The 25,500-nt window shown below is 39.5% G+C and overlaps 2 protein-coding genes across 2 annotated transcripts in view; both read left to right on the forward strand.

The window, feature by feature from the left end:
- Nucleotides 1-24,900, forward strand: part of LOC139815150 (alpha-tubulin N-acetyltransferase) — a 136,659-nt gene extending 111,759 nt beyond the window's left edge. Inside the window, exon 9 of the mRNA XM_071781821.1 lies at nt 24,261-24,900. The gene's annotated coding sequence lies outside the window, so the exon portion shown is untranslated. The remainder of the gene's footprint in view (nt 1-24,260) is intronic.
- Nucleotides 15,156-15,978, forward strand: LOC139814908 (uncharacterized). The gene is made up of 2 exons (XM_071781429.1): nt 15,156-15,773; nt 15,865-15,978. Exons 1-2 carry the CDS (start codon nt 15,156-15,158, stop codon nt 15,976-15,978), a joined length of 732 nt encoding a protein of 243 aa, XP_071637530.1.
- Nucleotides 24,901-25,500: the final 600 nt, after the last annotated feature.

Raw genomic sequence — 25,500 nt, forward strand, 5'->3', positions numbered from 1 at the left:
TTTTTGGGGCGCAAAGCGGCCCTTTTGCTTAAAAACGAGTGGTTGTCACTCATCAATTGAAAAACGAGTATTAAAAACGGACAATCTACTCAAAAATATTCATACGCATACTCGCATATACTCATCATGTTCTTTTGCAGTAGACTGCGCGTGCTTGAGAGTGCAAGAAACGAACATAAAAATGATAAAACGGGCTAAAAACGATTTATATAAGGTGTAAAAGCGGTGAAATATTTTTATAAGGGACGGAGCGGATCAATATGGGGTTAACACTAAACTTGATTTTCCTTCCCAGATAGCACAGGTAATCGTTATAAACTCAAAAAGGATTCACCTTTTTAAATTCTTTATGAATTCGCGTAATTTATTCGAAATAAACTCAAAAAGAATTCCTTTTCACATTTCATGTTTGAAAAAAAAACTGAGCGCTAGTAACGCGCGCTACCGCCACGTAGCTATAATATACATGCGTCAGTACCTTCTCGTAAGCAAAAATCCTCATGCGCTAAGATAAAAGGCGAGTTTGTGAGATACTCGGCGCTCAAGCTAAATGTTTTTTTTTTACTTCCCATCTATTTTATTCTGGAATAAAACTGCGTTCTAATTTTCAAAATCTCTTATTGTTCTCGATCGCTATATTAAATACGATTTATGCAGGTTTAACTTGTTTGGGAACTGCACCTAAACCTATTGGAACTATATATGGTAAAAATATACATTAACTTAGCCTCTGATACCTCTGATGATCTTGACCTTGACATATGTTGTCAAGGACATGTCGTGGGGAGGCTCACGGAAGGTATACTTGTGATACACGGGGCTTCCCCAAAAAGCGCCGTGAGGGACATTCGAAGGGGTTTTTAGTGGGTTAAAGTCCCACATAACCGCCCTCCCCGCCCCGGGGGAGGGGGTATTCGTGTGGATTTTCCCCCCCGTTATAAAAAAAGGACATGTCGACCCTAATTAACTTTTCCTTATATAACTTAATCGTCGCTCATTGCTTATTTAAAAGTTATGAACAAAAATGTTTGAAAGATATACGAATTTATGTCAATATATACTAAGGGAAGTAATTTATTGCTGATATGTGTATATAGACAGTACATATATAAGCGGGGGTGGGTGGGGATGGACCTTAATTTTTTATTTAAAAATTGAAAAGGAGTAAATTACATTTCTTTTGTTTCTGTAATTGCTGTATCAAACGCAATATCATCATGTAATGGATACATTTTTGCCGTTATCCGAAAAAAGTTTGCATATGCTGTAATAGTATGTTTTATTTTTTCAGTGCTAAGAGAAGTAATTTGCTGATATGTGTGTATAGACAGTCTACATGTATATGCTTGTATCAGCAAATTATTTCTCTTAGCACTGACACAAATTTGTCTCAAACTTTTTTGTTTATAACTTTTAGATAAGCAACGAGCGACGGCTAAGACCTTCTCACTCAGGAGGATGACCTCTATAATATATGTTAAGGTCAAAACCATCGCAGACTAAATTAATGTGTATTTTTACCTAGAAATGAATTCCTCGAACTTTTAAGAGTCTTTTAGAGCAGATGGTACGGAAAAAGACTTTATTTCATAATTCGGGAATTCAAAGAATTCTTTTTCATAACAACTTTAATTCTTTTTCAATTCTCTTTGCTATCTGGGTTCCTTATCTCTGTGTATGTTGATAGAATTGTGAATCTAGGAGAAAGAAGTACATATATAATAGTCGCTACTCACAGTTGAAGCACTGCGATTTGTAGACGATTTTAAATTTATATAACTTTTTTTCTATTATCTTTTTATATCTTTGAATATAGCAGAAGCGTTTCTCTAATTCCTTTCGTTGGAAAACCGTTATAACGACGTGTCGTAAATGCGGAATCTGACGCAAAAATAGATCAATGTCCACGTTAAAGAATTGCATTATTTATTTTCTTATTTCGTCATTTTGTCATTTTAATACGAAAAATAGATCTATCTTGCAGGAAAAGAATCTAAAAAATTTATAATATAAAGCGACTAGAGAGAAAAAATTATCCTACATTTCATGATTTACGTTCGAAAATTAAGAAATCGTTATATATATATATATATATATATATATATAACGGGGACTCACTTAAGGGCCGGTTGTTCCACCTTTCGATAAATCTCGGCTTACTCGACAGATTACTACCTATAGGATAAATCTTACGGGTAGTTTACCAGCTATTTAGTGAGCGTTGTTCCACGGTTATTAATCCTATACAAATTCTATATTATCATATTCGTTAAATAAATCTGGACGTGGACGAACTGTATATTGCTTGCGAAGCACCACTATATATATTTCTTCATCAGATTCTTCGTTATCATCTTCGTCACCATAAAGAAATTGATTTTCGCATAATCCTGGTTCCATTTTCGATACCGTCCGATACCGTCCGTTCGATAATATCCAAATTCTTTATTGCAAAATATTAATATACAAATGCGTGAAACGTCAGATACACCAGCGCTGCGCATCTTCCGCGGGGTATGATTTCTAATCCCACTACGCATTTATCTGTCAGATAAGTTAATCAAGCACCCCAATGAGATGTAAACCCTGAAAGTGGAACCAACCGGCCCTTAATCAAGACCGTGCGACCTCCTCGCGGGTACATCTTGGGTTACGCTAACGCCGGCGGTAACCAATGCGACACACGCGCATGCACGCAAACTTCTTTTTTAGGTCATGTTTGCGCGTTGAAATTGTTTAGCACACCTTTTTTGTAACGAACTGTCGATTACACTATTACACCGCCAAAAATCGCTGTTTTTCACCTACATAACCTTACTTTCTTGAAAATCCTGACGTGTTAGAGCAAAATGGGGCCTTGTTTCGATTTTAGCTACCCAAAATCTATAAAAATCGTATACTGCGGTCCCAGTTGCTCTCCGAAAATTTTTTTTTGTGGTTCTGTGTTATTATTAAAATAATAATAATAATAATTTTTATTATTATTACTCTATTTGTTTTAGAATAATTGTCAATTTGTCGAAATAATGATTCAGGGGTGGTTTTGAAGGGTTGATTTTAATTATAATGGGGGGTAACGTCTGAAAACTATTTAATTGGATGTTATAAACCATTTTGTTTCAAAGTTGCATCAAATTTGATAGAAACTGCTAAGATTTTAGATGTTATTTGCATACTTTCCTATTTTTTAGGGTGGTTTGAGCGATATTTTGGTCATACTGTCCCACCCTTGAATGTAAATGAAAATCGCCATACGGCATCCAAAAATTGAGTTTCAGACGAAAATTTTGAGACCTCGCAAAGCATTTTATCTTCAAAAATAAAATGCGCAGAGAGGTGGCCGATTTGAGAAAGAATGCCCCATATATATATATATATATATACACCTATTCAAGAATTAACTTAATAAGTACGTATCATGTGCACAAAAAGCTGATGATTACCGGAGTGATGAACACTAATCAACTGTATTGTCTATTTGTAAAACAATATTGCAAAAAATTTTAGAATATTGTGTGGAAAGCTCTCAATATATGCAGTTTCTGCTTTTGAGAGACAATAGTTATCATGGATTGTATTTAAAAAATGTAGAAACTGTACGAAACTACACGGAAAAAAGTGATGTTGTATTAACAGCATTAGTCTTATTGAAAATAATATTGTTAATGTCAATAATAATATTAGTAAAACAAATAACATTTTATTAAAACAAGAGCATGACGTATTTTGTTTCATTAATATTTTTGATCATTTTCAATTAAATTGTTAGCTAAAATGTTGTTAGTAAACCATTTTTTCCGTGTAGCCAAACAAACTTCACTAAATAAACCTGTATTTGCGCCAAAAAATATTAAACCACGTGCATTGTAATTACGTGTAATTATATTTATATATATATTTATATAGTCCGGCGATCATATTCGTGAGTTTATCGTTACATCGATTAACAACCCAGATAGCACGTACCATGTCTGAAATCGGGACATAAGACGTCTTTAAGACATTTTATGTCCCGATTTTAGACATGTGTGCTATCTGATGGTAAGATACCTATACTGTTTTGTAAACGGAGACCACATCACAACCTAATAAAATTATAGACATAAAAATATATATGAATAATGCGACGTTGAGGAATTTTCTTATGGATTGTTTTGGAACACACCTCTTTCTTGTGAAACTTGGCATCTGCATTTCCTGTGTGCGCGTCATGTGTATGTGTTTTCCGGCAATCTTGATAAATATATTTTTTCACATTCATCAGTAATAATTTTATAAATTGCGTATCAATACTTTATTTAATTGTATTTAGTAACAAGGAAAAAACGAAAAATGATCGCAGCTCTCCCTGCAGTATTTTACTTCAAATTTGACATTTACCAAAATAATACACACACGTAATGCATATAGAAAAAAAAAAGCCGCTTGTACATTTGTACGCGAATTTGTGTAGACACTTTAGAGATGCATGACAATTACAGTTTAGATCACATATTGGAATGTAAAACCCATACAGCACATGATATCATTCGAATATTCTGTACTCGTACTGTAAATATACGTACCGTATATAATATACTTCGAACATTTCTATAACATCTCTCTAGTAGTATATTATTTCTCATAAATTCTCAGGACGTACTTGTAATATCTCATAGTAGTATATTATTTTTCACAACACCTCCATGGAAAGTCCGACTTTCCATGCCTGTAGAGAGGGGCGAAAGTGGCCAATTTCATGCCAGTGCTTACTTTCCTCCCTAGAGAGGAAAGTATCAACTTTCCTCCCTAAGGAGGAAAATTGGCACTTTCCACCTCGTATAGCGGGCAGAAAGTAAAGTAATGAGAAACACAAAATAGAGAAAATAATCCGATCTTCCAATTTGGAAATTGTAATGTAAATATTAAATTCACTAACTAATAAGACTTTTTCTTTGTAAAAATTATATTAATTTCAATAAATACAAAAATAATTACTATTTCAAAAATTATTTGTATTAAAACTATTGATTTGGAATTGTTTTTTCTTAATAATATCACTAAATAATGAGATAACTAATTATTCCTATTTATATACATATAATATCCCTAAATAAAATCCCAAATCAATCAGATTTAGTACAATAATTAAAATTATTTATATCCGACTGTGATCGGCGCGCAGTAATAAATTGGAATATATATGTAAATATATGTATTATAATAATACATATACACAGAAATTAATATTCAGCTGCCTATAAAATCTAAGCTTCGACCGAAAACGGCTTGTATCTTATTCGAAAATTATTTATATTTTTTTTTGAAATTTTATTATCATTTTAATTTCGTGTTATGTGGGGGGTTTGCCCCCCACACCCCCCACCAGGGGCCTCGTCCCTGCGTCACTCTATTTTTCTCTTTCTATTTAACGATACGCGCGTATAAACTGTACGAATGAAACACCAAACGCACACACTCTACAGGAATTCAAAAGTCGAACATTTCCGTAAAGATGTTGTGAAAAATATCGTGTGCACCTCAGGTCGAAAGCTTTTTCAGACTCATGTGATTTGCCGTCCAAGCCTTCGGCTCGGGCGGCAAACTTCACACTCGTTTAAAAAACGCTACTTTCTCTCCTTGATGCACAATATATTATTTCGTAAATTCTCGTATACTACTCAGAATGTAAAGTGAGTAATTTTAATAGACGCAAGCAAATATCTCGAAAAATATGAAAAATATGGAAAAATGTTTTGGACAAAAGTTGTATGCTCTAAAGGGGGACATATGATTCTGATATGAGTCATGTCGTAGATGTCATCGTTTTTAAGAAATTTTAAAGGCGACTAATTTCTTAAATTGAACTTGATTTTTTTCTTGAAATAAAAGTTGTAGATCTTGTTGAGACGTTTTCAAAACACTATAATAAAGTTCTCTTTCTTCTCGTTAAGAATTTTCTGAGATATTTAAAATTTTATCATAATATTTTTAGTATAAAATATGAATATAAATATCTCGTAAAGTATTCACTTTTCAATTATTTTACCTTTATACTTATATACGTAGAATAATGAAAGGAATCGATTGTAAAAAAAAAAACAAGACAAAATATTTAAAAAATATTAATTGCATTTCCCATACAATACAAAATGTTTTCAAAAAATTTTTCTTAATATATCTATAAAAATATGGTAAGAAACATTTTAAAATGGTTTTAGGAATATTTTAAAATAGTTTAAAAACCTTTTGTCGTAACATTTTTAAGAATATTTTAAGAATCTTTTAAAAATATTTATAAAAATGTTCTTCTTTATTACTCAGACAATTTTTTCTTAAATATTTAAAATATATTATTGAAATATTAATTTAAATCTACATATTTATTGTTTTATAATCTTGTTCCAAAATATTTAAAAAATATTTTAAATTTATTTATTATTGGGTTTATAATCCTTTTTTTCAATTATTTTTAAAATATTATAAAGTATTTTTGATTAAGAAAGATGCATAGTAGCGCATCTTTCTGTGCTAGTTCGGAATAACGCCGCTAGGCGGCGCAAAATGATAAGACTAACTCGTAAGTAAATTTCAGTTGGGGGCTAATATAAGAAGGCCTCCGGCGAAGCAAAAACATGACATATCTGCGAGACATATCTTTGCCAGGAATACAACGCAAGGTTCATCCAACACTGCTGCGATGATATAGATATATGTATAAAATAATATTTTCCAAAGTAAGATATAAAAATATATATTTTTCAAATATTAAAAAAAAACGGGCACAGTAACAACTGTGCCGCAAACAACATCGTAGAACTACGTCAACTGTCACTATTTCATGTTAAAGTATTCAGTGAAGGAAAGTAGACGTAGCCCTACGTCTACTTTTCTTCGCTGAATACTGTGCCCGTTTTTTTAGCTCATAAATTTTTCTTTATAAGAAATTTCTCAAATTATTAGCATATAATGAATTGGCTTCCTTCTATGAAACTTTATAAGCTAAATAAAATGATGTGGAAGCAATATACAAGTTTTTAATTTGCAAATTTGTGTTTGTTCAAAATCGTTACATTAATGAAAAATTAAACCCACGGTTTCAAGAAAATCGGTCCATTAATGAATTAGTAGCTCGCGGTCGAATATTAAGTACTTATTATTTCCTGAAAAATTACGTATTATTTCCCAAAAAATAAGACAAATTTCGGTACCGGTTTCCAAAAAATCGGAAATAAAAAATTATACACATTATGGCAATCCCATTTATTATTCCCCGAAAAATTACGTATTATTTCCCAAAAAATTAGACAAATTTCAGTACCGATTTCCAAAAAATTGGAAACAAAAAATTATACACATCATTGCAATCACCGGAAAACTTTACCCCTACTTTCTATATAATTCTTTAAGATTTGGTCCGTCCCCGAAAAAATTAAGAAAATTTTTGCCCCGGTTTCAAGAAAATCCGTTAATGAATAAATAGCTCGCTGTCGGACATTAGATACTTATTATTTCCCGAAAAATTACGTATTATTTCCCAAAAAATTAGACAAATTTTGGTACCAAAAAATCGGAAACGAAAAATCATACACATCATGGCAATTCCCAGAAAATTTTACCCCTACTTTAGATATAATTCTTTAAGATTTGATCCGTCCCCGAAAAATTAGAAAAATTCAAAACCGGTTTTTAAAAAATCGGCAACAAAAAATTATCCATAAAAGTTATTTATAAAAAAAATTTAGCTTGATATCTCAAAATTCGCGGAAATTAGAGCAATCACGTACATTTTTTTAAACAGAAATCGGAAACCCCTTTATTATTAGCAATTTTTCTAATTCTATTACATTTTTTAGTTCTTTTTACCCCTATTTTATATATAATTTTTTAAGATTCGGTCAATTAATTCCCAAAAAATTGAAAAAATTACGCAACCGGTTTAAAAAAAATCGGTAATGAAAAATGAACCCCACCACCGCCATTCCCGGAAAATTATACCCCTGTTTCATATATAATGTTTTAAAATTCGGTCTATTAATTAACGAATGAGTAATTCGCGGTCAGACAGACAGACACATACAGACAGACGTCAGGTACTTATAATAATTGCTATATCAAGAAAATCGGTTATAAAAAACTACCAAAATAAAAAAAGCTACCAAAATAAATTGCAGGAACATTTAGCTCACATCAAGAGCTTTCAAAAACACTATAATAAAGTATATTTTTCTTTAATACTTTTCGAGAAATATTAGTGTTGCATGTTTTCATTGCAGAAAACGTTGCAAGAAAACGTTGCAGTCGTGCACCCGAAGTTACCCCACCCCCTCGGAAAAGACATAGTTCTACGTCAAAATCTTTCAAACGTGAAATAATTGTTGCTAATAGGGTTAAACATATTTCATTTTTTAAAGCAATATTTTTAAAAGATTTTACAAATATTGCTGAATATATTTATTTGCAATTTTTCAAAAATATTTTTTTGACATGATCTGGTGGACATAGAAATATTTAAAAAATATTTTTGTGAATTATTTTAATCTTTCTAAAAAATATTTTAAAAATATTTTAAAAATATTTTTAAAATGCTGTATGGGTTTATAAACGCATTCAATTTTATAAAATTGCAAATGTAATAATTAATATTATTATTTGCTTTCTTTTATTATTTTATAATAATAAAAGTATGAAGGTAAAGTCATAGAAAAGTAAATACTTCACGAGATATTTTATATTTTATATTAAAAATATAATAAAATTTTAAATATCTCAGGAAATTCTTAACGAAAAAGGGCTTTATTATAGTGTTTTGAAAACATCTCGACGAGATCTAAAACTTTTATTTCAAAGAAAAAATCAAGTTTCAAGTTGAAAACGACGATATCTATGACATGACTCTTATCGGAATCATGTGTCCCCCTTTAAACCATACAACTTTTATCTGAAACATTTTTCCGTATCTTTCATATTTTTCGAGATATTTGTCTGCGTCGATTAAAACGACACCCTATAGAAATTCAATTTGACTCAATCTTGTTGGTATTATTGCGTTTAGAACAATATAGTGATAAAGTAAATTCAACGTTATCCTTTGAGCAGTAATATCTGGTAAATTTTTTAGTTTCATTTAGTTTATAGCGCTTTTGTCAATTCTTATATATGTCGCGTTTTCAGCTCTTGCACTCTCTCTCTCCTCGACAACCGTTGTAATCGCAGTAAGCGAAATAAACAGATTTATATATTCGACAAATAGTTCACCGATTTATTTCTGTTGCGGACCTGAAACGAGTATCAGAGAAAAGGTACGTTTGCAGTACGGATCTGGCATTAAATTCTACAAATCTACCATCACGCTAGTAACACGCGCTGCCGGCACGCGGCGCACTTTCTCGTAATTAAACATTGTCATTAAACATCGCGTTCAATATAAGAGCCTGCGAGATGCTGCCAAATGCTTAAACCTTGATATTGTTTGCTGCGGATCAGTTTAAGTCGCCTTAAGTGATCCTTATATCTCATGTAGCACAGTGCAAAAGGCAACGAACATAATTTTAATTATTAATTTAATCTAACATAATAAGTATACAGTATACCGCGCACAATCTATCCTTGGTTCTATATTGGTACTTGTGATGTTCTTGGTATTTACTGCGAAATATTCTCAGTATATACTACGAACTGAAAAAAGGCGGACGTATTAGAAATCTTCTGTCCGCAGTAAATCGCAGTACGTATCTCAAATGTTTTGAGAATGTACGCAATATACTGTTGCCATATCCTTCGAACGTTCTCAGTATCTATATGTGCTGTGTGGGAGTAGGCTTGTGATAGGGCCATAGTATCTTGATAAACATTTGCATTATTAATTGAAGACTGCATTCATGTGAAACTGTATCAATATCATCACTTATATCATAGATGTATAGACATCAAGATACTAATTAACATTTCAGAATGTACAATTCAAGTAGCGGGACATTCTACAAAGATTATAAGGACTAACTAAGTACAGTTAGAGAAATGGATCGATATCAATGGTCTGTGTCGATAAATTATCCGCTCTGGACTATCACTGTCAGCGCTGAACATTATCGTAACTCGCGAGCCGTTACACAGCACGTAATATGATGTAGTCACTGGCTAATATGTAAAATTATATAGTATGAGCTTGGGGGAAAGATTAAATATTCACATCTGTCGTTTCAACTACAAGAATTTTATATAATCCGTTCAGAGAATTATATAAAATATGTTCGTAATAAGGAAAAAAAAGAAACAAGAATCGTTGATATGAAAAAAATGAGGGTATGTACAATGCGTTTTGTTAATTAAAAAGAAAATAAACGGATAAAGTTAAAAAAATATTTCTTTATTTCAAAACAATTGTGTATTATATTATAAAAATACATTTGTAGCACTTTCCTTTTATACTGTCTTTTCGTGTCTTTTGTTTTTATGCATAAATTGAGACATATGTACTATGACGTTGCGGCCTGCCGCTTCGTGGCAGCGCCCCGCCGCCGTCACAAGGCGCGGAAATTCACGCCCAGGGACGAGCCAGAGAGGCGACGACGAGATCTCCAGGGGCCGAAAAATTAATATTATATCCGCAATTTGATTATTTATTTTCTTTTATGTAATCGTAATACGCGCGGCGCCTCACCCACACCACGGCGAATCTTCGAGGGAGTGCCCGTAACGGAAGGGGTCCAGGAGGATCAGGGACCGAGGAGGAGTGGCGAAAGCGGAAACCACTGGGATCCCGGGCGGCGAGAGCAACGCGGCAGGCGTGCGGCGAATGAAGCAGCGATGGGTAAGGCCGCCGCCGATAGCGGGGCCCCAGGCGCCTGGGGAAAACCCGGCCTCAGCAATCTGCCTCCACGAAATACCGGCCCGCGGGGTGGCTGGCCACCGCCCCGAGGTCAAACCGGAGGCACACCGGCCAGAACGAAGTCCAGTCCGCTGCCGAGGGACAAATTGAAGAAGTCGCTACGCCGCCGAAGGACCGTTGCGCGCCCCCGAAGGATCCGCCTTACGACGATCCTACGTTGAAATATCGCGCGAGCTTGCAAGCTCGGTCCCGATTGGTCGGCGCGCCCCTACGGAAGGGGGTGCCACATCGATTCCGCAATCGAGCAGATCTAGCGAGACACTCTCTGGTCGTCCGTCGGCGAGTCCGAACACGATTCATAAGTTTCCTTAAGATTCGCGATAGCCGTCCCGAGTCGGGTATTCGTTTCGTCCTGCGACGACTGTTGGCACAAGGTGACGGCGAGGATCCCGAAGAGACCGAAGAGAAGGCATCGCATCGGTGAGGTTGCCCGCAAGTACTTGATACCGACATGTAAAGCCACGACGCCGCCTTCCGGTGCGCGCTCTCGTTCGGGAAAAGCGTTTGTAATATCGCGACACGCGTACGGTTCCTTGAGACCGAGTATCGAATGGCGATCGACAGCGAGAGCGAAGGGCCTCGGGATGGTATCGTGGCCGCGGAATTGGGATAAAGACGTGATAGCGAGCCTCTGGAGATCGCGATAAATTCGTGGCGAAATCCGGTAATGCGAGTCCGTTTTCGTGTAATGTCCCCGCTCGTGGTTGCGTCTCGCGCATACAGTGTTCACGGCGTATCGAATTACCAAACATTACTTATGTTGGAATGTCGTCCGCGTTGGCCCATCAATCGCGTTAACCTGCCGTTTATATGTAGGCTAATTACCGTAGAAAATTATGCGTGTTAGGATAGTTATGTTCGGATGCGTTGTTTCGGTAATTGCGTGTAAGAAGTAGTCGTGCTAGCGGGAGAACGTTATTCGCGTGATTTACTCCATTCTCGCGATAGGCTCAGTGCCGTCGTGATTGCGTGTTATTATTGCTTGCGGTAATTCCGCATAGTTTTTCTCGTGTTCGTTCCAGTGTTCTGCGCTATTTCGAGTATCTCGGCGTATCATTCTGCGCGTTACGAAAATCACTGCAGACAGACTATTGTATTCAACCGAGTGACTTGCGTTAGGCTTAAGATAATTGGCGACAGAATTCTCGTGCGACTCTATGCGTGGCGTTCACGCGCTCCGAGCGTGACGTACCGTCCTCTCGCGATCTTTCCTGCGAGACCATATTTTCTATTTCCGTGATTATTTCGTGTTTACTGTCGATGTTCCATATTAATTATAAGTTTCATCCTACTGTATTTCTCTAATCTAATCGCAGCGCATTCTGCGCGTTAACTATACGATAACGTAATACTCCGTTCATTTCTGGCGTCCACGCTATCATTATTTTATTTGTTTCATTTCTGACGCTCGCGTGATTGATTATTTAATTTGTATGATTGACTAAAGCCGAATCGGCCTTTATTGTTTCACCCGCGAATTACTAAAGAATAAATGTTATTTTTGATTTGTTGATCGCTTGAGTTCGTGGCCTTATTTATGGTGTGTCACCCCGCCGAATATCGCGCCACCCTTCATCACCCCCGCCCCAGCCCTTAGGTCGAGCTAGCCGATTCCTCGCACATCCGCACGTTTCGTCTCGTGTCTCGTCTTGGTTTTCTTTTGCGATTTCGCGGACGCGAATTCACGCGTCTGGCGCCCAACAGCAAAATCGTTTCGCGGAAGTGTCGGAGGTGCGAGGGAATCGTCGGAGAGGCCTATCACCTTTCTCTCCGTTTCCCCCTTTTGATTCGGCACACGTCCCGGCGCGGTCCGGGAGTGCAAAAAGCCGTGACAGTACATACATAGGCTGCGTTCCAAAATTTAACCTTGGTAACTAAAATGCTATAGTGTACGTGACATAAACTTAAAACATATATTGGGATTAGCTAAATTGTGATACGCTATCTGATGGCAAAAATTAGAACCCGAAAGAGTAGGTCGCCGGTAGAGTCCTAATTAAATAATAAGAGAAGCACATCCGGCTTGCTGATTGGCTGACCGCGGCTACCTATCACAACCGAGAGTGATGGTCCCGCAGCTGATTCCATGTGCGAAGTAACGTGTATTATGTGAGTGAGAAAGATTAACCCTTTAAGTCCGAGACCCAGATCCGGGTGTGTCAAAATTGTGCCCTCTTGATATGTTACTAAAAGAGTGCTCAATTTTAACAATCAATAGGTTTTATTTCGAAAAATTCACCGGAAGTAAAATTTTCTGAATGTGCCAAATATGGCACATTCGGACCTATGGGTATAAGAAACGGAAGTATTCTCGGTATGCTTAAAAATTGAAAGATATTTATTTATTACACACATAATGTTGAGTTACATAAATATTCGTCAAATCCGTAGCTTACTTGTTACGAAACGCATAAAAACAATTATTGTTGGCGTTTTCACACAATGCAACATTACATTTACAACAAACTATTCTAGATTTGCCGCTGTTGCAGTGCTTACATCGCAATCGTTCATCGTTGAAAGTAGGCTAGTGGCCTACGCCATCGTAACGAATTAAATCGTTAGGTCTCTGAGATCGAAGTGCGTTGATTTTTTTATTTATAGAAGCTTTCGATGGACGTCCGCGTTTTTGTTTACCGTACTGCAAGAGACTCTCTGCTACTTCCAACCGAAACTGTTTGAGTTGCAGTTGCCTATCCATCGTTTCTTTCTTGTATAGTAGCCTTGTCTCCATTTTTGTCTCTAATACGAAAAAAAAACGACAAAATAATTTTATCGTGTATTTCCAAATTTATATACATTGAGGCCGAATGTGCCATATTTGGCACATTCAACTTTGTGTCCATGCCCCTTTCTCTATATTGCATAAATCGATATACTATCATGCACACTGCATGCGGTCAACCTTTCTCTTACAGGAATGTATCGCAAGAATATTGAAAAAATATTTTTACTTACCGCTTTTTCAACAAATATACTGTAAACTTTCGGCTGTTGTGGTTTTCGCCGGAGACGCTCTCGCCATATTAGATTTCTGGCGGTTTTAAGCGATACGGAGAGGAATTTTTTAATACTTACAGCTTTATCTAGGATCGATAAATGGAACTGGCACGATAATTTAGCTATATTACAGATTGACGAGTTTTGGGAGCGGTCCAAAGTGAACATGCCAAATATGACACGTACGGACCTAAAGGGTTAATATTTATAATTGTTGGAAACGTTAAGCTTTTCATTGGTTCTAGCGTAATAAGTTGGCAATGCTGTAACACTAATGCATGTAGATCGCGCACGCGCAGGTTAACTGTTTTCGGTTTAGAATCGTGATGAATCGTCAGAGTCGCTTCTGTCTGTCCGAGCGTACGACACGTGCAACTGGCTTTTGTATTAGTATCCAATAAACGGTTTATTGTTCAATCATATTAATGACTCTCTTAAGGTAGCCAAATGCCTCGTCATCTAATTAGTGACGCGCATGAATGGATTAACGAGATTCCCACTGTCCCTATCTACTATCTAGCGAAACCACTGCCAAGGGAACGGGCTTGGAAAAATTAGCGGGGAAAGAAGACCCTGTTGAGCTTGACTCTAGTCTGGCACTGTGGCACTTCGCCTTACGGCTCCCACGAAACATTAACATGGTAGCAGAGCGTGGTTGTCGTTGATTGCGAAGTAATCCGAGAATTCTTGCGTAATACGTGATTCGTCAATCGCGACGTGAGTTCGAGAGTTTTCGTGCCACGTGGTTTTGGCGTGATCGTCTCCCATCGTGCTCGTGCGAGAGTAAGTTTTGTACGGAAATAAGCATGGAAGGTATATCATACCAGGCGATCGAGAAACTGCGGGGAGCTGAAAATTGGAACATTTGGAAGTTCGCAGTACGAAATCTTTTACGCGGAACCGACGGCGCATACGAAGTGTGCATGGGTGATATCGTGAAGCCAGGATATCCCGCTCTAGGAGCAACCGGCGAGCAGCAAGCCAACTATCAAGCTAAATTGAGACTATGGGACAAAGCTGATCGCGCTGCGTGTCAGATAATTGTAAGGACACTCCAATCTAAAGTGATGGCATTGTTAGTGACCTGTGATAGTGCGCGGGACATGTGGGTGAAACTGCATGGTATTTTTGAACAGCAAACGGAACAGGCCGCTCACGTTGTGCAAGCAGAATATTTTAGTTTCTGCATGGATCCATCTGACGATATGGTGGTGCATATCGCGAATTCGAGGGACTCATATTGCGCATGCAGCAGTTAAATGTTAAACCCGATGCATCGTCTATTATGGTGAAGCTACTAGATACGCTCCCGGAAGAATACGAGAGTTTAAGGCAAGCATGGTGGGCTAGGCCCGATGACCAGCAAACTTTTAAAAACCTAGTAGCGTTGCTGACTTCCGATGAAAAACGAAGGCAGCACCAGAACCGGAAACAAAACGGATTGGCGCTGGCGGCAGCGCAGGCGAAGTCGCAAATTAAAGGAGAACGTGAAGATGGCACCAGCGGTGGCAGATGTCAACAAAAGTCTACGAGTGAGAACACTAAAACAAGAAAGAAGAGAATCTTCAAGTGTTATGGCTGCGGTGGAACGGGACACATTCACCGAAATTGTCCAAGTGCAAAGTCATCGAAGAAAGCGACTGATATTAAGCAAGCGTACGTGAGTGAAGTCCTGGGTGCCGAATATAATGACAAATCGTGGATTGTGGACACTGGTGCAACCGATTACATAACCAATGACAACACGTGGTTCACAACGTTTGAACACTTCGTGACTCCTGTAAAAATCAAAGTTGGTGATCAATCGACGATGGAAGCGCTAGGAAAAGGCACGATTAAATTTGAGGCAGCAGTCGACGGTCGATGGGTGAAAGAGTGCATGTATGATGTGCTCTATGCCGAAGTAAACCTATCATCGAAGGACTCGTTGCAGATTTGGCATGAGCGGTTAGGGCATCAAAATAAGCGCCATGTTCAACGGTTCTTGGCTCAAGCTGGAATTGAAGCAAAAGGCTGTGAAGAGTTCTGCAGTGCTTGTGTTGAGGGAAAGCAGTATCGCGATACCTTTAAGCTCAGACAGCAGCGCGCTACGGAACCTGGAGAGCTGATTCATGCTGACCTCTGTGGACCCATGGATTGTAAATTACTCGGTGGAGCAAAGTACTTTGTGTGCTTTACATGTGATTACACGCGATATCACATGGTCTACTTTTTAAAAGAAAAGTCAGAGACTGTAAGAAAGATTAAAGAGATGCTACGGATTATGAAAACTCAGCTCGGAAGGCCCGTCAAACGATTCCAGTGTGATGGTGGTCGTGAATTTGAAAACCAGGACGTTCGTAAGCTTTTGAAAACGAATAGAATAGAGTTTATTGTCACCAACCCGTATACACGCCTGAACAAAACGGGTGTGCCGAGAGAACAAACAGGACGGTGGTTGAGACAGCAAGGACCATGTTGCTAGCCAAGGACCTTCCGAAGTCACTTTGGGCAGAGGCGGTGAACACCGCCGTGTATGTGCTTAATCGCACAGGGCCAAGTTGCATCGAAGGAAAGACGCCGTACGAGCTACTCACGGGAAGATCGTCGAATCTGAAGACACTTCATGTATTTGGAACAGGATGTTATGTGCACGTACCTAAGGAACAGCGGAAGAAGTGGGATGCCAAAGGACAGCGTGGGATCTTTGTGGGCTACTCAACCGAGATCGACGGATTTCGTGTGTGGCTTAAAACAAGGAAAGTAGTTCGAAGTAAGAATGTAATGTTCAAACCTGAGAGTGTCGATAAATCGCTGGCGTTGATTTCTGAGGAGGCTCAAGAAGAATCGAAATCCTTGGAGCAGACATCTGTCGAACCTCCAGAAGAGGTTAAGTCTGAAGAAGGTACTAGCAACTCAGTCGAGACACCAAGACGCACCTTACGAGATAGAGAGAAGTTGAAGCCTCCAGAAGAGGTTAAGTCTGAAAAGAGAACTAGCAGCTCAGTCGAGACACCAAAACGTACGTTACGAGATAGAGAGAAGTTGCCGCCTCCTTCGCGATTTGAGATACTACTGACTGAGGTAGATGAACCGAAGAATTATAGTGAGGCCAACAGATCATCGGATAGATGTCTCTGGTGTACTGCGATGGAAGAGGAGATAAATTCATTGAAAGAGAACTGCACGTGGACTCTGGTGAATCTACCCCCGGATCGCAAGCCTATCTCGAATCGTTGGGTCTATCGTATCAAACGAAAAGCAAATGGTGATATTGATCGATTCAAAGCGTGCCTGGTTGTTCGTGGTTTCAGTCAACGAGAGGGACTAGACTACAACGAAACCTTTAGTCCGGTCGCGCGTTTCGACACAATTAGATCAGTCCTGAGCATTGCAGCCGAGGAGCAGTTGGAGATGGCACAGTTTGACGTGAAAACTGCCTTTCTCAACAGTACAATTGAAGAAGAGATATACATATATGTTGCAGCAGAGGGATTTGATGATGGCAGCGGTCGCGTGTCCAAATTTCTGAAGAGCCTGTATGGCTTGAAACAGTCGCCAAGGCGCTGGAATGAGCGCTTTAAAGGAATTATGCTCGACTTCAAGTTAGAAGAGAGTACAGCAGATCCGTGTCTATTTTATCATTGCGGCGAAGAAGATAAACTTATTGTAGCAGTTTATGTAGACGATTGGTTGCTGCAACGAAAAAGACCAGGATCAAAGAGTTTCTAAGGAAATTAGAAATGGAGTTCAAAATAACGTTTGGACCATTTGAATGCTTTTTGAATGTTCAAATCAAACAAGATGGTGATGGTTCGATCTTCATCAATCAGAAGGCATATGCTGAAGGGGTGATCAAGCGGTTCAATATGGAAGGAGCAAAGCCAGTGTCAACTCCGATTGAAAAAGGCTCACTAATAATAGAACAGTCGATTGATAAATTGACAGAGGCTCCTTACAGAGAGGCAGTAGGATGCCTCATGTACTTGGCGGTGGCTACACGCCCAGATATCGCTTACGCGGTAAATTTCGTTTCTCAGTTCCTTGAAAAACCATTGGAACGACACTGGATGATGGTCAAGCGAATCTTAAAATATCTTCAGGGCACAACGGCATATGGGATCAAGAGTACAGGTCGGACGGAGACATTCTCAGACTGACAGGATATAGCGATGCAGATTTTGCTAATGATCCAGATACTCGCAGATCAGTTAGTGGAATCCTTTTCAAGTACAACGGCGCGGCGGAGTAATCACTTGGGCAAGCAGGCGACAGCAGAGTGTAGCGCTCTCTACAATGGAGGCAGAGTATATGACCGTGAGTGAGGGTGCAAAAGAGGCTGTATGGCTAGGCAGATTATTCAGTGAGATTGCACCGCTGCACAAAGAGCCTGTGATATTTATAGACAATGCCAGTGCAATAAAGCTTGCCAAAAACCCTAGTTTTCATAAGCGTTCTAAGCACATTGCGGTGCGTTATCATTTCATGCGCGAGTGTGTTGAAACGGGTCAATTAATAGTAGAGTATATTCCGAGCGAAAAACAAGTAGCTGATATCCTAATGAAACCAATTCCGCGTATTCAGTATGAGAGACTGCGTGATCAGTTGGGATTAACTAAATAATTGACTTATAAAGCTATGAATTTGCGTTATGGTATACAATAGAGCATATTTTTGTTACACTGCAACAGAGTATATCAGGTTTGCACCATGTAAAAGTTGTGTACCATTATTTTTTTTTTGAAAAAGCGTTATGTAGTTGAAAGTTGAGTATTAAGCCATTTGTGTTCTGTAGAGAAGAACAATGCAAAGTTTAAGGGGGAGTGTTGGAAACGTTAAGCTTTTCATTGGTTCTAGCGTAATAAGTTGGCAAAGCTGTAACACTAATGCATGTAGATCGCGCTCGCGCAGGTTAACTGCTTTCGGTTGAGAATCGTGATGAATCATCAGAGTCGCTTCTGTCTGTCCGAGCGTACAACACGTGCAACTGGCTTCTGTATTAGTATCCAATAAACGGTTCATTGTTCAATTATATTAATGTTTACTTCGCCTTACGGCTCCCACGAAACATTAACAATAATATTATTAACAAATCATATTTCACGTTGATTACAATGATGGAACTAAAACAAAATCATTTCTGAATGATCAAATTGTGTCTGATATACAGAGGTTATTTTGTTTAGCGGTCAGCTGCGGGCTCAATAGGAACCATGGAAGGGGTAAGGAATGCGCTTCTCTTATTATTTAGGACTCTAGTCGCCGGCTGTCATAACATTACGTTTATGTCTGAGAAGTGTGTAAATAAATACCTAAATGGGAGCTTTCTAACAAGCGACACAAGTTAACACAAACGTCGTTCTATCCATGGTGTAAATAGACAGATGAAGCATTGCGCATAATGGCGACAGGTTTAGCGGTTGAACAAATCAGGAGGCGACCCGTTTTGTAGGCGCTCACTTTAAAGTGGAATTCGATTATAAGAAATAGAAATGCGTGAATCATGTAAAATTTTAAATATATATTTAATGAAATATAATAAAACCTTTAATAAATAAATAAATTAATGACAATTAAACCTACGTAACCCCACTAAGGCAGGAAAAATGGAATAAATAAATAAATAAACTAATAAACGATTAACCCTTAAGCTGTATACGTGAATCTACGGCGTTCGAGCCAAAATGATATCTGCTCGTGACTGTAAGGGCCTATTCTACAGTACGTCGCAAACGATGGCAACTGTTAATTGAAAAGTGTTATTTCCAGTATTCGCGCTTGTCGGTTGCGGTTGTTAAAAGAGAGTTGACGAACTTTTAATTTTTTTGGCGATAGCAACTGGCAATCAGCAATCAGAAATAACACTTTTTAACTAGCAGTTGCTATCGTTTGCGTTGCTATCGTACGTATTGTATAATGGCCCTAAAACTTGTAAGCCTGTCAGAAAATATTAAATAAACGATGTTTACAAAATGATTATAAAATCAGCTACAATGTAGACAGATGTTTCATGACATTTTTTAGATTTTTTTAAATACTTTAAAGTAGGGAAAAATAGCGTTGAACGTAACAGACCCATGGACTTAGGAGGTACCGAAGAAACGTATGCACGAAGGTACCAAGTTAGGACAGAAGAAAAGAATTTAATATATAAATAAACTATAATGACAATTAAACTTGCGTAAGCAAATCAGGAATTTTAATCAAATATTATCCTACCTTCTTTAAGTTAGATAGGGGTTTAATTGTTTATCAGTTTATATATTTATTAAACTCCTCTGCTCTGATTGGGTTACGTACACACTGTGGTTACGCATACACAATTTTTTTTCGCACAACAGACGCACGCGACAGGTAACAGACGTAATGGATGACGCGCTGATGGGAGCAGCCATATTGCTTTTCTTGCAAAACGGATCGCACGCTGATTGGCTCAAAAACTGACCAAGTGCGTAGCGTCGGAAATGCTTCACCTGTTTACATCATGATTCTATCTTTCTTTTTTACCAATGAGTAACAAAAACAAAACGACACTTGTGTCGACTTCTGTCGCTTGCTGGAAAGCTCCCAATATAATACATATAGTACCTACGGACAGGCGATGGGCGACGAGAAACCGTCAGTGTTTCTGCAGCGACTCCGGAATCTGGCCGGAGGACAATGCAACGACAGCGTACTGCGCAGCCTCTTTATGAAACAAATGCCGGAGCACACGCGGAGAATACTAGCGATCAGCCAGCTAGACGACTTAGCCACGCTAGCTGCACAGGCCGACCGGATAGCCGAGGTAATACGCCCACAAATAGCTAATATAAGTCAGGGATCCGTAGGTGCAGTCGCATTGCCGCAGGACATACCCGCACCCAGCAAAGTCCACCCGACGACACCGGGGAAACCCAGGCCAGCAAACGACTTCGAGGAACTGCGTCTTGCAGTCGAAGCGCTCACACGAAAATTCGAGCGCACGATGCGAGGACGTAGCCGGAGCAGAAGCCGAGGAAGCAACTGCAGCCGTTCGACCACGCCACATCAGAAGAACGCTCAGAAATATTGTTTCTACCATAAAAAGTTCGACACTGACGCTGTAAATTGTCGACCACCTTGTTCGTGGACCACTCGGCAAAAACAGATCCAACTTTCAGAAAAACTAACCCCGCCGGCAAGCATCGCGGCCGCCGCCGGCGAATCGATTCCCACGAGACGTCTTCTTGTAACAAACAAAAAAATGGGCACACGTTTTTTAGTAGACACGGGAGCAGACGTATCCGTACTTCCACGAGATTGGGCCCAACGCGCTCTCCCGACCGATTGTTTTTTATACGCGGCGAATCATTCAATAATACCTACATACGGAGAAAAGAAGCTTACTTTAGATCTCGGACTACGTCGCGAATTCAATTGGACATTCATAGTAGCCGATGTAACATTATCTATCCTAGGCAACGATTTTTTGCACGAGTACAATCTTCTTCCAGATCTCCGTGGACGACGGTTACTAGACGGCACAACCAGCCTAACCACCAGAGAAAGATTGACGAAAAGAGGTACACCGGCACTTACAACCATCGATTCCGACAACGAGTATCATGAAATACTTCGTAAATACATCGAGGTTACAAGGCCGAGAAAATTCAAAAAACCACGACATCCCGTACGACACCACATTATAACGAAAGAACTCCCTTACACGGACCGTGCTCGACGACTTTCACCTGAAAAGCTGCAATTTGCGAAAAAAGAAATCGAGGCTTGGATAGCAGACAGCATCCTTAGACCATCCAGCAGCCTTTACTCAAACGCATTGCTGTTGCGAAGGAAGAAGGACGGGACGTCGAGAATCTATGGTGACTACCGCGGATTAAATCGAATAACACGATCAGACGTGTATCCAGTACCGAACCTTAGAGACTTGGCACACAGACTCCATGGATGTACCATATTTACAACGCTCGATCTCGACCGTGCGTATTTCAACATCCCGATGGCACCCGAGGGCCAAAAAAAGACACCAATAATCACTCCATTCGGTCTTTTCGAATTCAATGTAATGCCTTTTGGACTAAAAAACGCAGCGCAGTCATTCCAACGTTTCATGGACAACATATTACGCGAATTGGATTTTTGCTTTTGCTATCTTGACATCATAATCGCATCACGTACACCCGAAGAGCACAAGAGACATCTTGAAATAATCCTAGCACGATTACAGGCACACGGCCTCACACTCAAACCAGAGAAGTGTGTTTTCGGAAAACCGGAAGTCGAATACTTAGGATACTTAGGTCACATCCACGGGAACTAAGCCACTAGAACACAGAGTTCGCGCAATCATTGAATACCTAAAACCAAAAAATATTTCCAAACTTCGTAGATTTCTCGGAATACTTAATTTTTATAGATCATCTATTCCAAAGGCCGCTGGGACACAAGCACCGCACCACGCGCTCACCGCCGGAGTCAAGAAACGAGACAAAAGGCAAATAAAATGGACACCCGAGACAGACAATGCTTTCGCCAAATGCAAGGAACAACTTGCACAAGCTACCATGCTAGCGCACCCAGCTGAACAAGCACGACTCATCCTATTGACCGACGCTTCTGACACAGCCATGGGCGCTGCGCTAGAACAAGCCATCTACACGTTAATCCACTATTTTCGGTACATGATCGAAGGCAAGGACACGGTGATTTACACAGATCATAAGCCGTTAACCTACGCTTTTGACCAACGTCCAACCAAGGCTTCACCAAGGCAACAGCGACACTTGGACTTCATAAGCCAATTTACTACCGACATCCGCCACGTGGCGGAACTCGAAAACAACGTAGCCGACGCTTTTTTACGAATTAATGACATAACACTACCAATCATTGTTTCGACATTGCGACAGCTCAACAAACAGACGACGAGTTACAAAACCTTTTGCTAATACCAGGGACGCTGAAACTAAAGCAACTACGCTTGGATGGTACCAAAACAACCCAGATAGCCAAATGCTGTGAGTTTGCTGCCATGTTGCCAACAAGCAGCTTGTCGTTAATGCAACTAATTTTGACAAACTCGGGACAAGGGTGAGATTATGCTTGTCGGCATTATGCTTGTCGGGTTGAACTCATATGAATTATATTTCTATTAACAGCAAATTGATTGCAACGTGACAGCATCAATTTGTGAGGAATTTGTGACAATTTCATATTGTCAACACTTCGTTAGCAACGAGATACAATTAAAAAACTTCATAGTTTTGATGACATATACACAATAACGGATGGAAATCATTATATATGTGTTGTTGCCGTCACGTTTGCATCATGATGCTCAAGATGGAACGATGAATCATTCATTGCTGTCATGTTGCTGACATGTTGCAGACAACATAACGTACCAATATTGCGGACTGTTTGTTCTTGAAATTGCGTCAACTGATTGCATGTATAAGCAGTCATGTAGCTGTATTTGTAACGTGTTCTATTCCGATGTCAGCAAATTTACAGCAAATATATGAAAACACATGCAATCCATTAGTTTGGTCAATATGCTCTATCACGCTTGACTATCTGGGAACGGTCTAGTGCGATGTATCCACGGACAATATCAGACCGTACATTCCAAGGTTACTAAGAAAGAAAATATTCGACGTGGTACACAACACGGCACATATCAGCGGGAGGACAACACATAAACAAATCGCGACCAAGTTTGTTTGGCCGTCCATGAACAAGGACATCACAAACTGGGCTCGCACATATCTACCATGCCAACGTGCTAAAATAAGCCACCACGTCAGGAGACGACCCTAACATATACATGTTCCTGATGAACGATTCTCTTACATACATCTAGACGTAGTCGGACCTCTCCCACCGTCACGAGGATATCGATACTGTGTAACGATGATAGACCGATTCACACGGTGGCCGGAAGCAGCTCCAATCAGAGACATCACGGCCGACACCATCGCGGACACTTTCTTCGCGACATGGATAGCACGATTCGAAACGCTTACCATCATAACCACAGATCGAGGATCACAATTTGACTCTCAACTATTCAACGCCTACCCGCAATCAAACGGCGCAATCGAACGATGGCACAGCTCATTCAAAGCCGTCATCAAGTATCACGAAACCGCCGACTGGGTTCTACCCGTAGTCATGCTTGGACTCCGCAATGCTTTGAAGAAGAGTACTTCGTACAGGAGGAACCTTCTCAGGACCAGTTTCCGTTTTTAGAGCACCTCAGTAGACAATCCATGCAGAGCATCCGACCAAGACAGGCCGCACACTACAACAAGCCACAGACATTCACGCATAAAACACTCTACACATGCACCCACGTGTTTGTGAAAGTCGACAGCGTGAGAAGGCCACTTGATCAGCCATACAAAGGACCTTATGCTGTACTCGAAAGAGTCAGCAATTTCTGTTTCAGAATCGACATAAGAGGACAACAAACCGATGTTTCAATCGACCGTTTGAAACCAGCCTTCCTGGAGACCAACGCTGACGAACCTCCACCGCAGGAACGTACCTACAGCAGAAGAGAGCAACCGCCTCCTATTCCACCCGGCAACAGAACCGGCCCGGAAACCTCCCAGAGTACGGAGACGAGACAGATGAAGAGAGTTCATTTCTCTCCCTAACCAGGTCACTCGGAGGGGAGTATTATAGCGACTCACACCTTCTCGGACAACGTGGAAATTGTCCAGCCGCTCATTGGCTGGAATACGAAGCAATAGAGGCCGCCATAAAACTTTCTACGCTAGCGCCGCAATTGCAAGTGCGGATCCATAACGGTTGAAACAGTTCAATCACACTCGTGCCTCGTTTCTCGACAATAACAGAACTCACGTTTATCTAGTCAGAGTAACGGACATTCGTTTATCCGAATACGACGATATTACATACAGTTCGTATAGCATTTCGCATATAATATTGTTACGCGATCACCGATCTCATTACCAGATTTTTACCTACCAGTGTAAATATTACTTAACATTAACATTGTACATATTGTGATACGTTTCTGTAAATACATGCATCGTCCAAAATCAACGAGTCATTATTTGAACACGCAGACCTTAACGGCCATCTCGGCCAATAGTAGAATTCTGACTATACGAATTCCTACACTACCACGTATGTACATATACATCACATCAATGAGCTCTATACTGTTACGTACGGAAATTTTATATTTCCGACGACGCACGTTAAAAGTTTTGAACGCTTAGACGACGCACGCCAGGCTCGGAATTCCGAGGAAACGGCCGGGTTAGTGTAAATGTTTAGATTATCTTATCGGAGTCCGTTGAAGGGCTGGGGGCCAGATGGGCCCAAAACTACGCTTCTAGAATGTTCTAGAAGCTTCTAGAATACCTCCCCCTTAGGACGCGTAGGAAAAAGGCGGGAATCTCGCGCGGGAGATTCCGGTCTTTTTCGGGTATAAATAGGGCGGAAAAACGCCGCGGAAAGCAGATAAGTTTTAACTTCGGTCTTGACTAGACGTAATTCTCAGACTCTCTCCTAACCTTATTCGATTTCCTACGTTCCGCTATACGCTAAGTTCGAGCATTCGCGCTCAATTCTGGGACTTAGTCCCTACACTCTCATACTTTATAAGACCGCGCTTCACGCACAAGTTGTATTGA

This window comes from Temnothorax longispinosus, chromosome 6, assembly GCF_030848805.1.
Source record: "Temnothorax longispinosus isolate EJ_2023e chromosome 6, Tlon_JGU_v1, whole genome shotgun sequence".
Taxonomy (NCBI): domain Eukaryota; kingdom Metazoa; phylum Arthropoda; class Insecta; order Hymenoptera; family Formicidae; genus Temnothorax; species Temnothorax longispinosus.

Excerpts from the sequence above, each read along its gene's own strand:
- LOC139814908 (XM_071781429.1), top strand. The coding sequence starts at position 15,156 with ATGGTGAAGCTACTAGATACGCTCCCGGAAGAATACGAGAGTTTAAGG. Across the intron at positions 15,774-15,864 it reads ATGATGTGCTCTATGCCGAA|CTGGAATTGAAGCAAAAGGC; the intron begins GTAAACCTATCA and ends TCTTGGCTCAAG.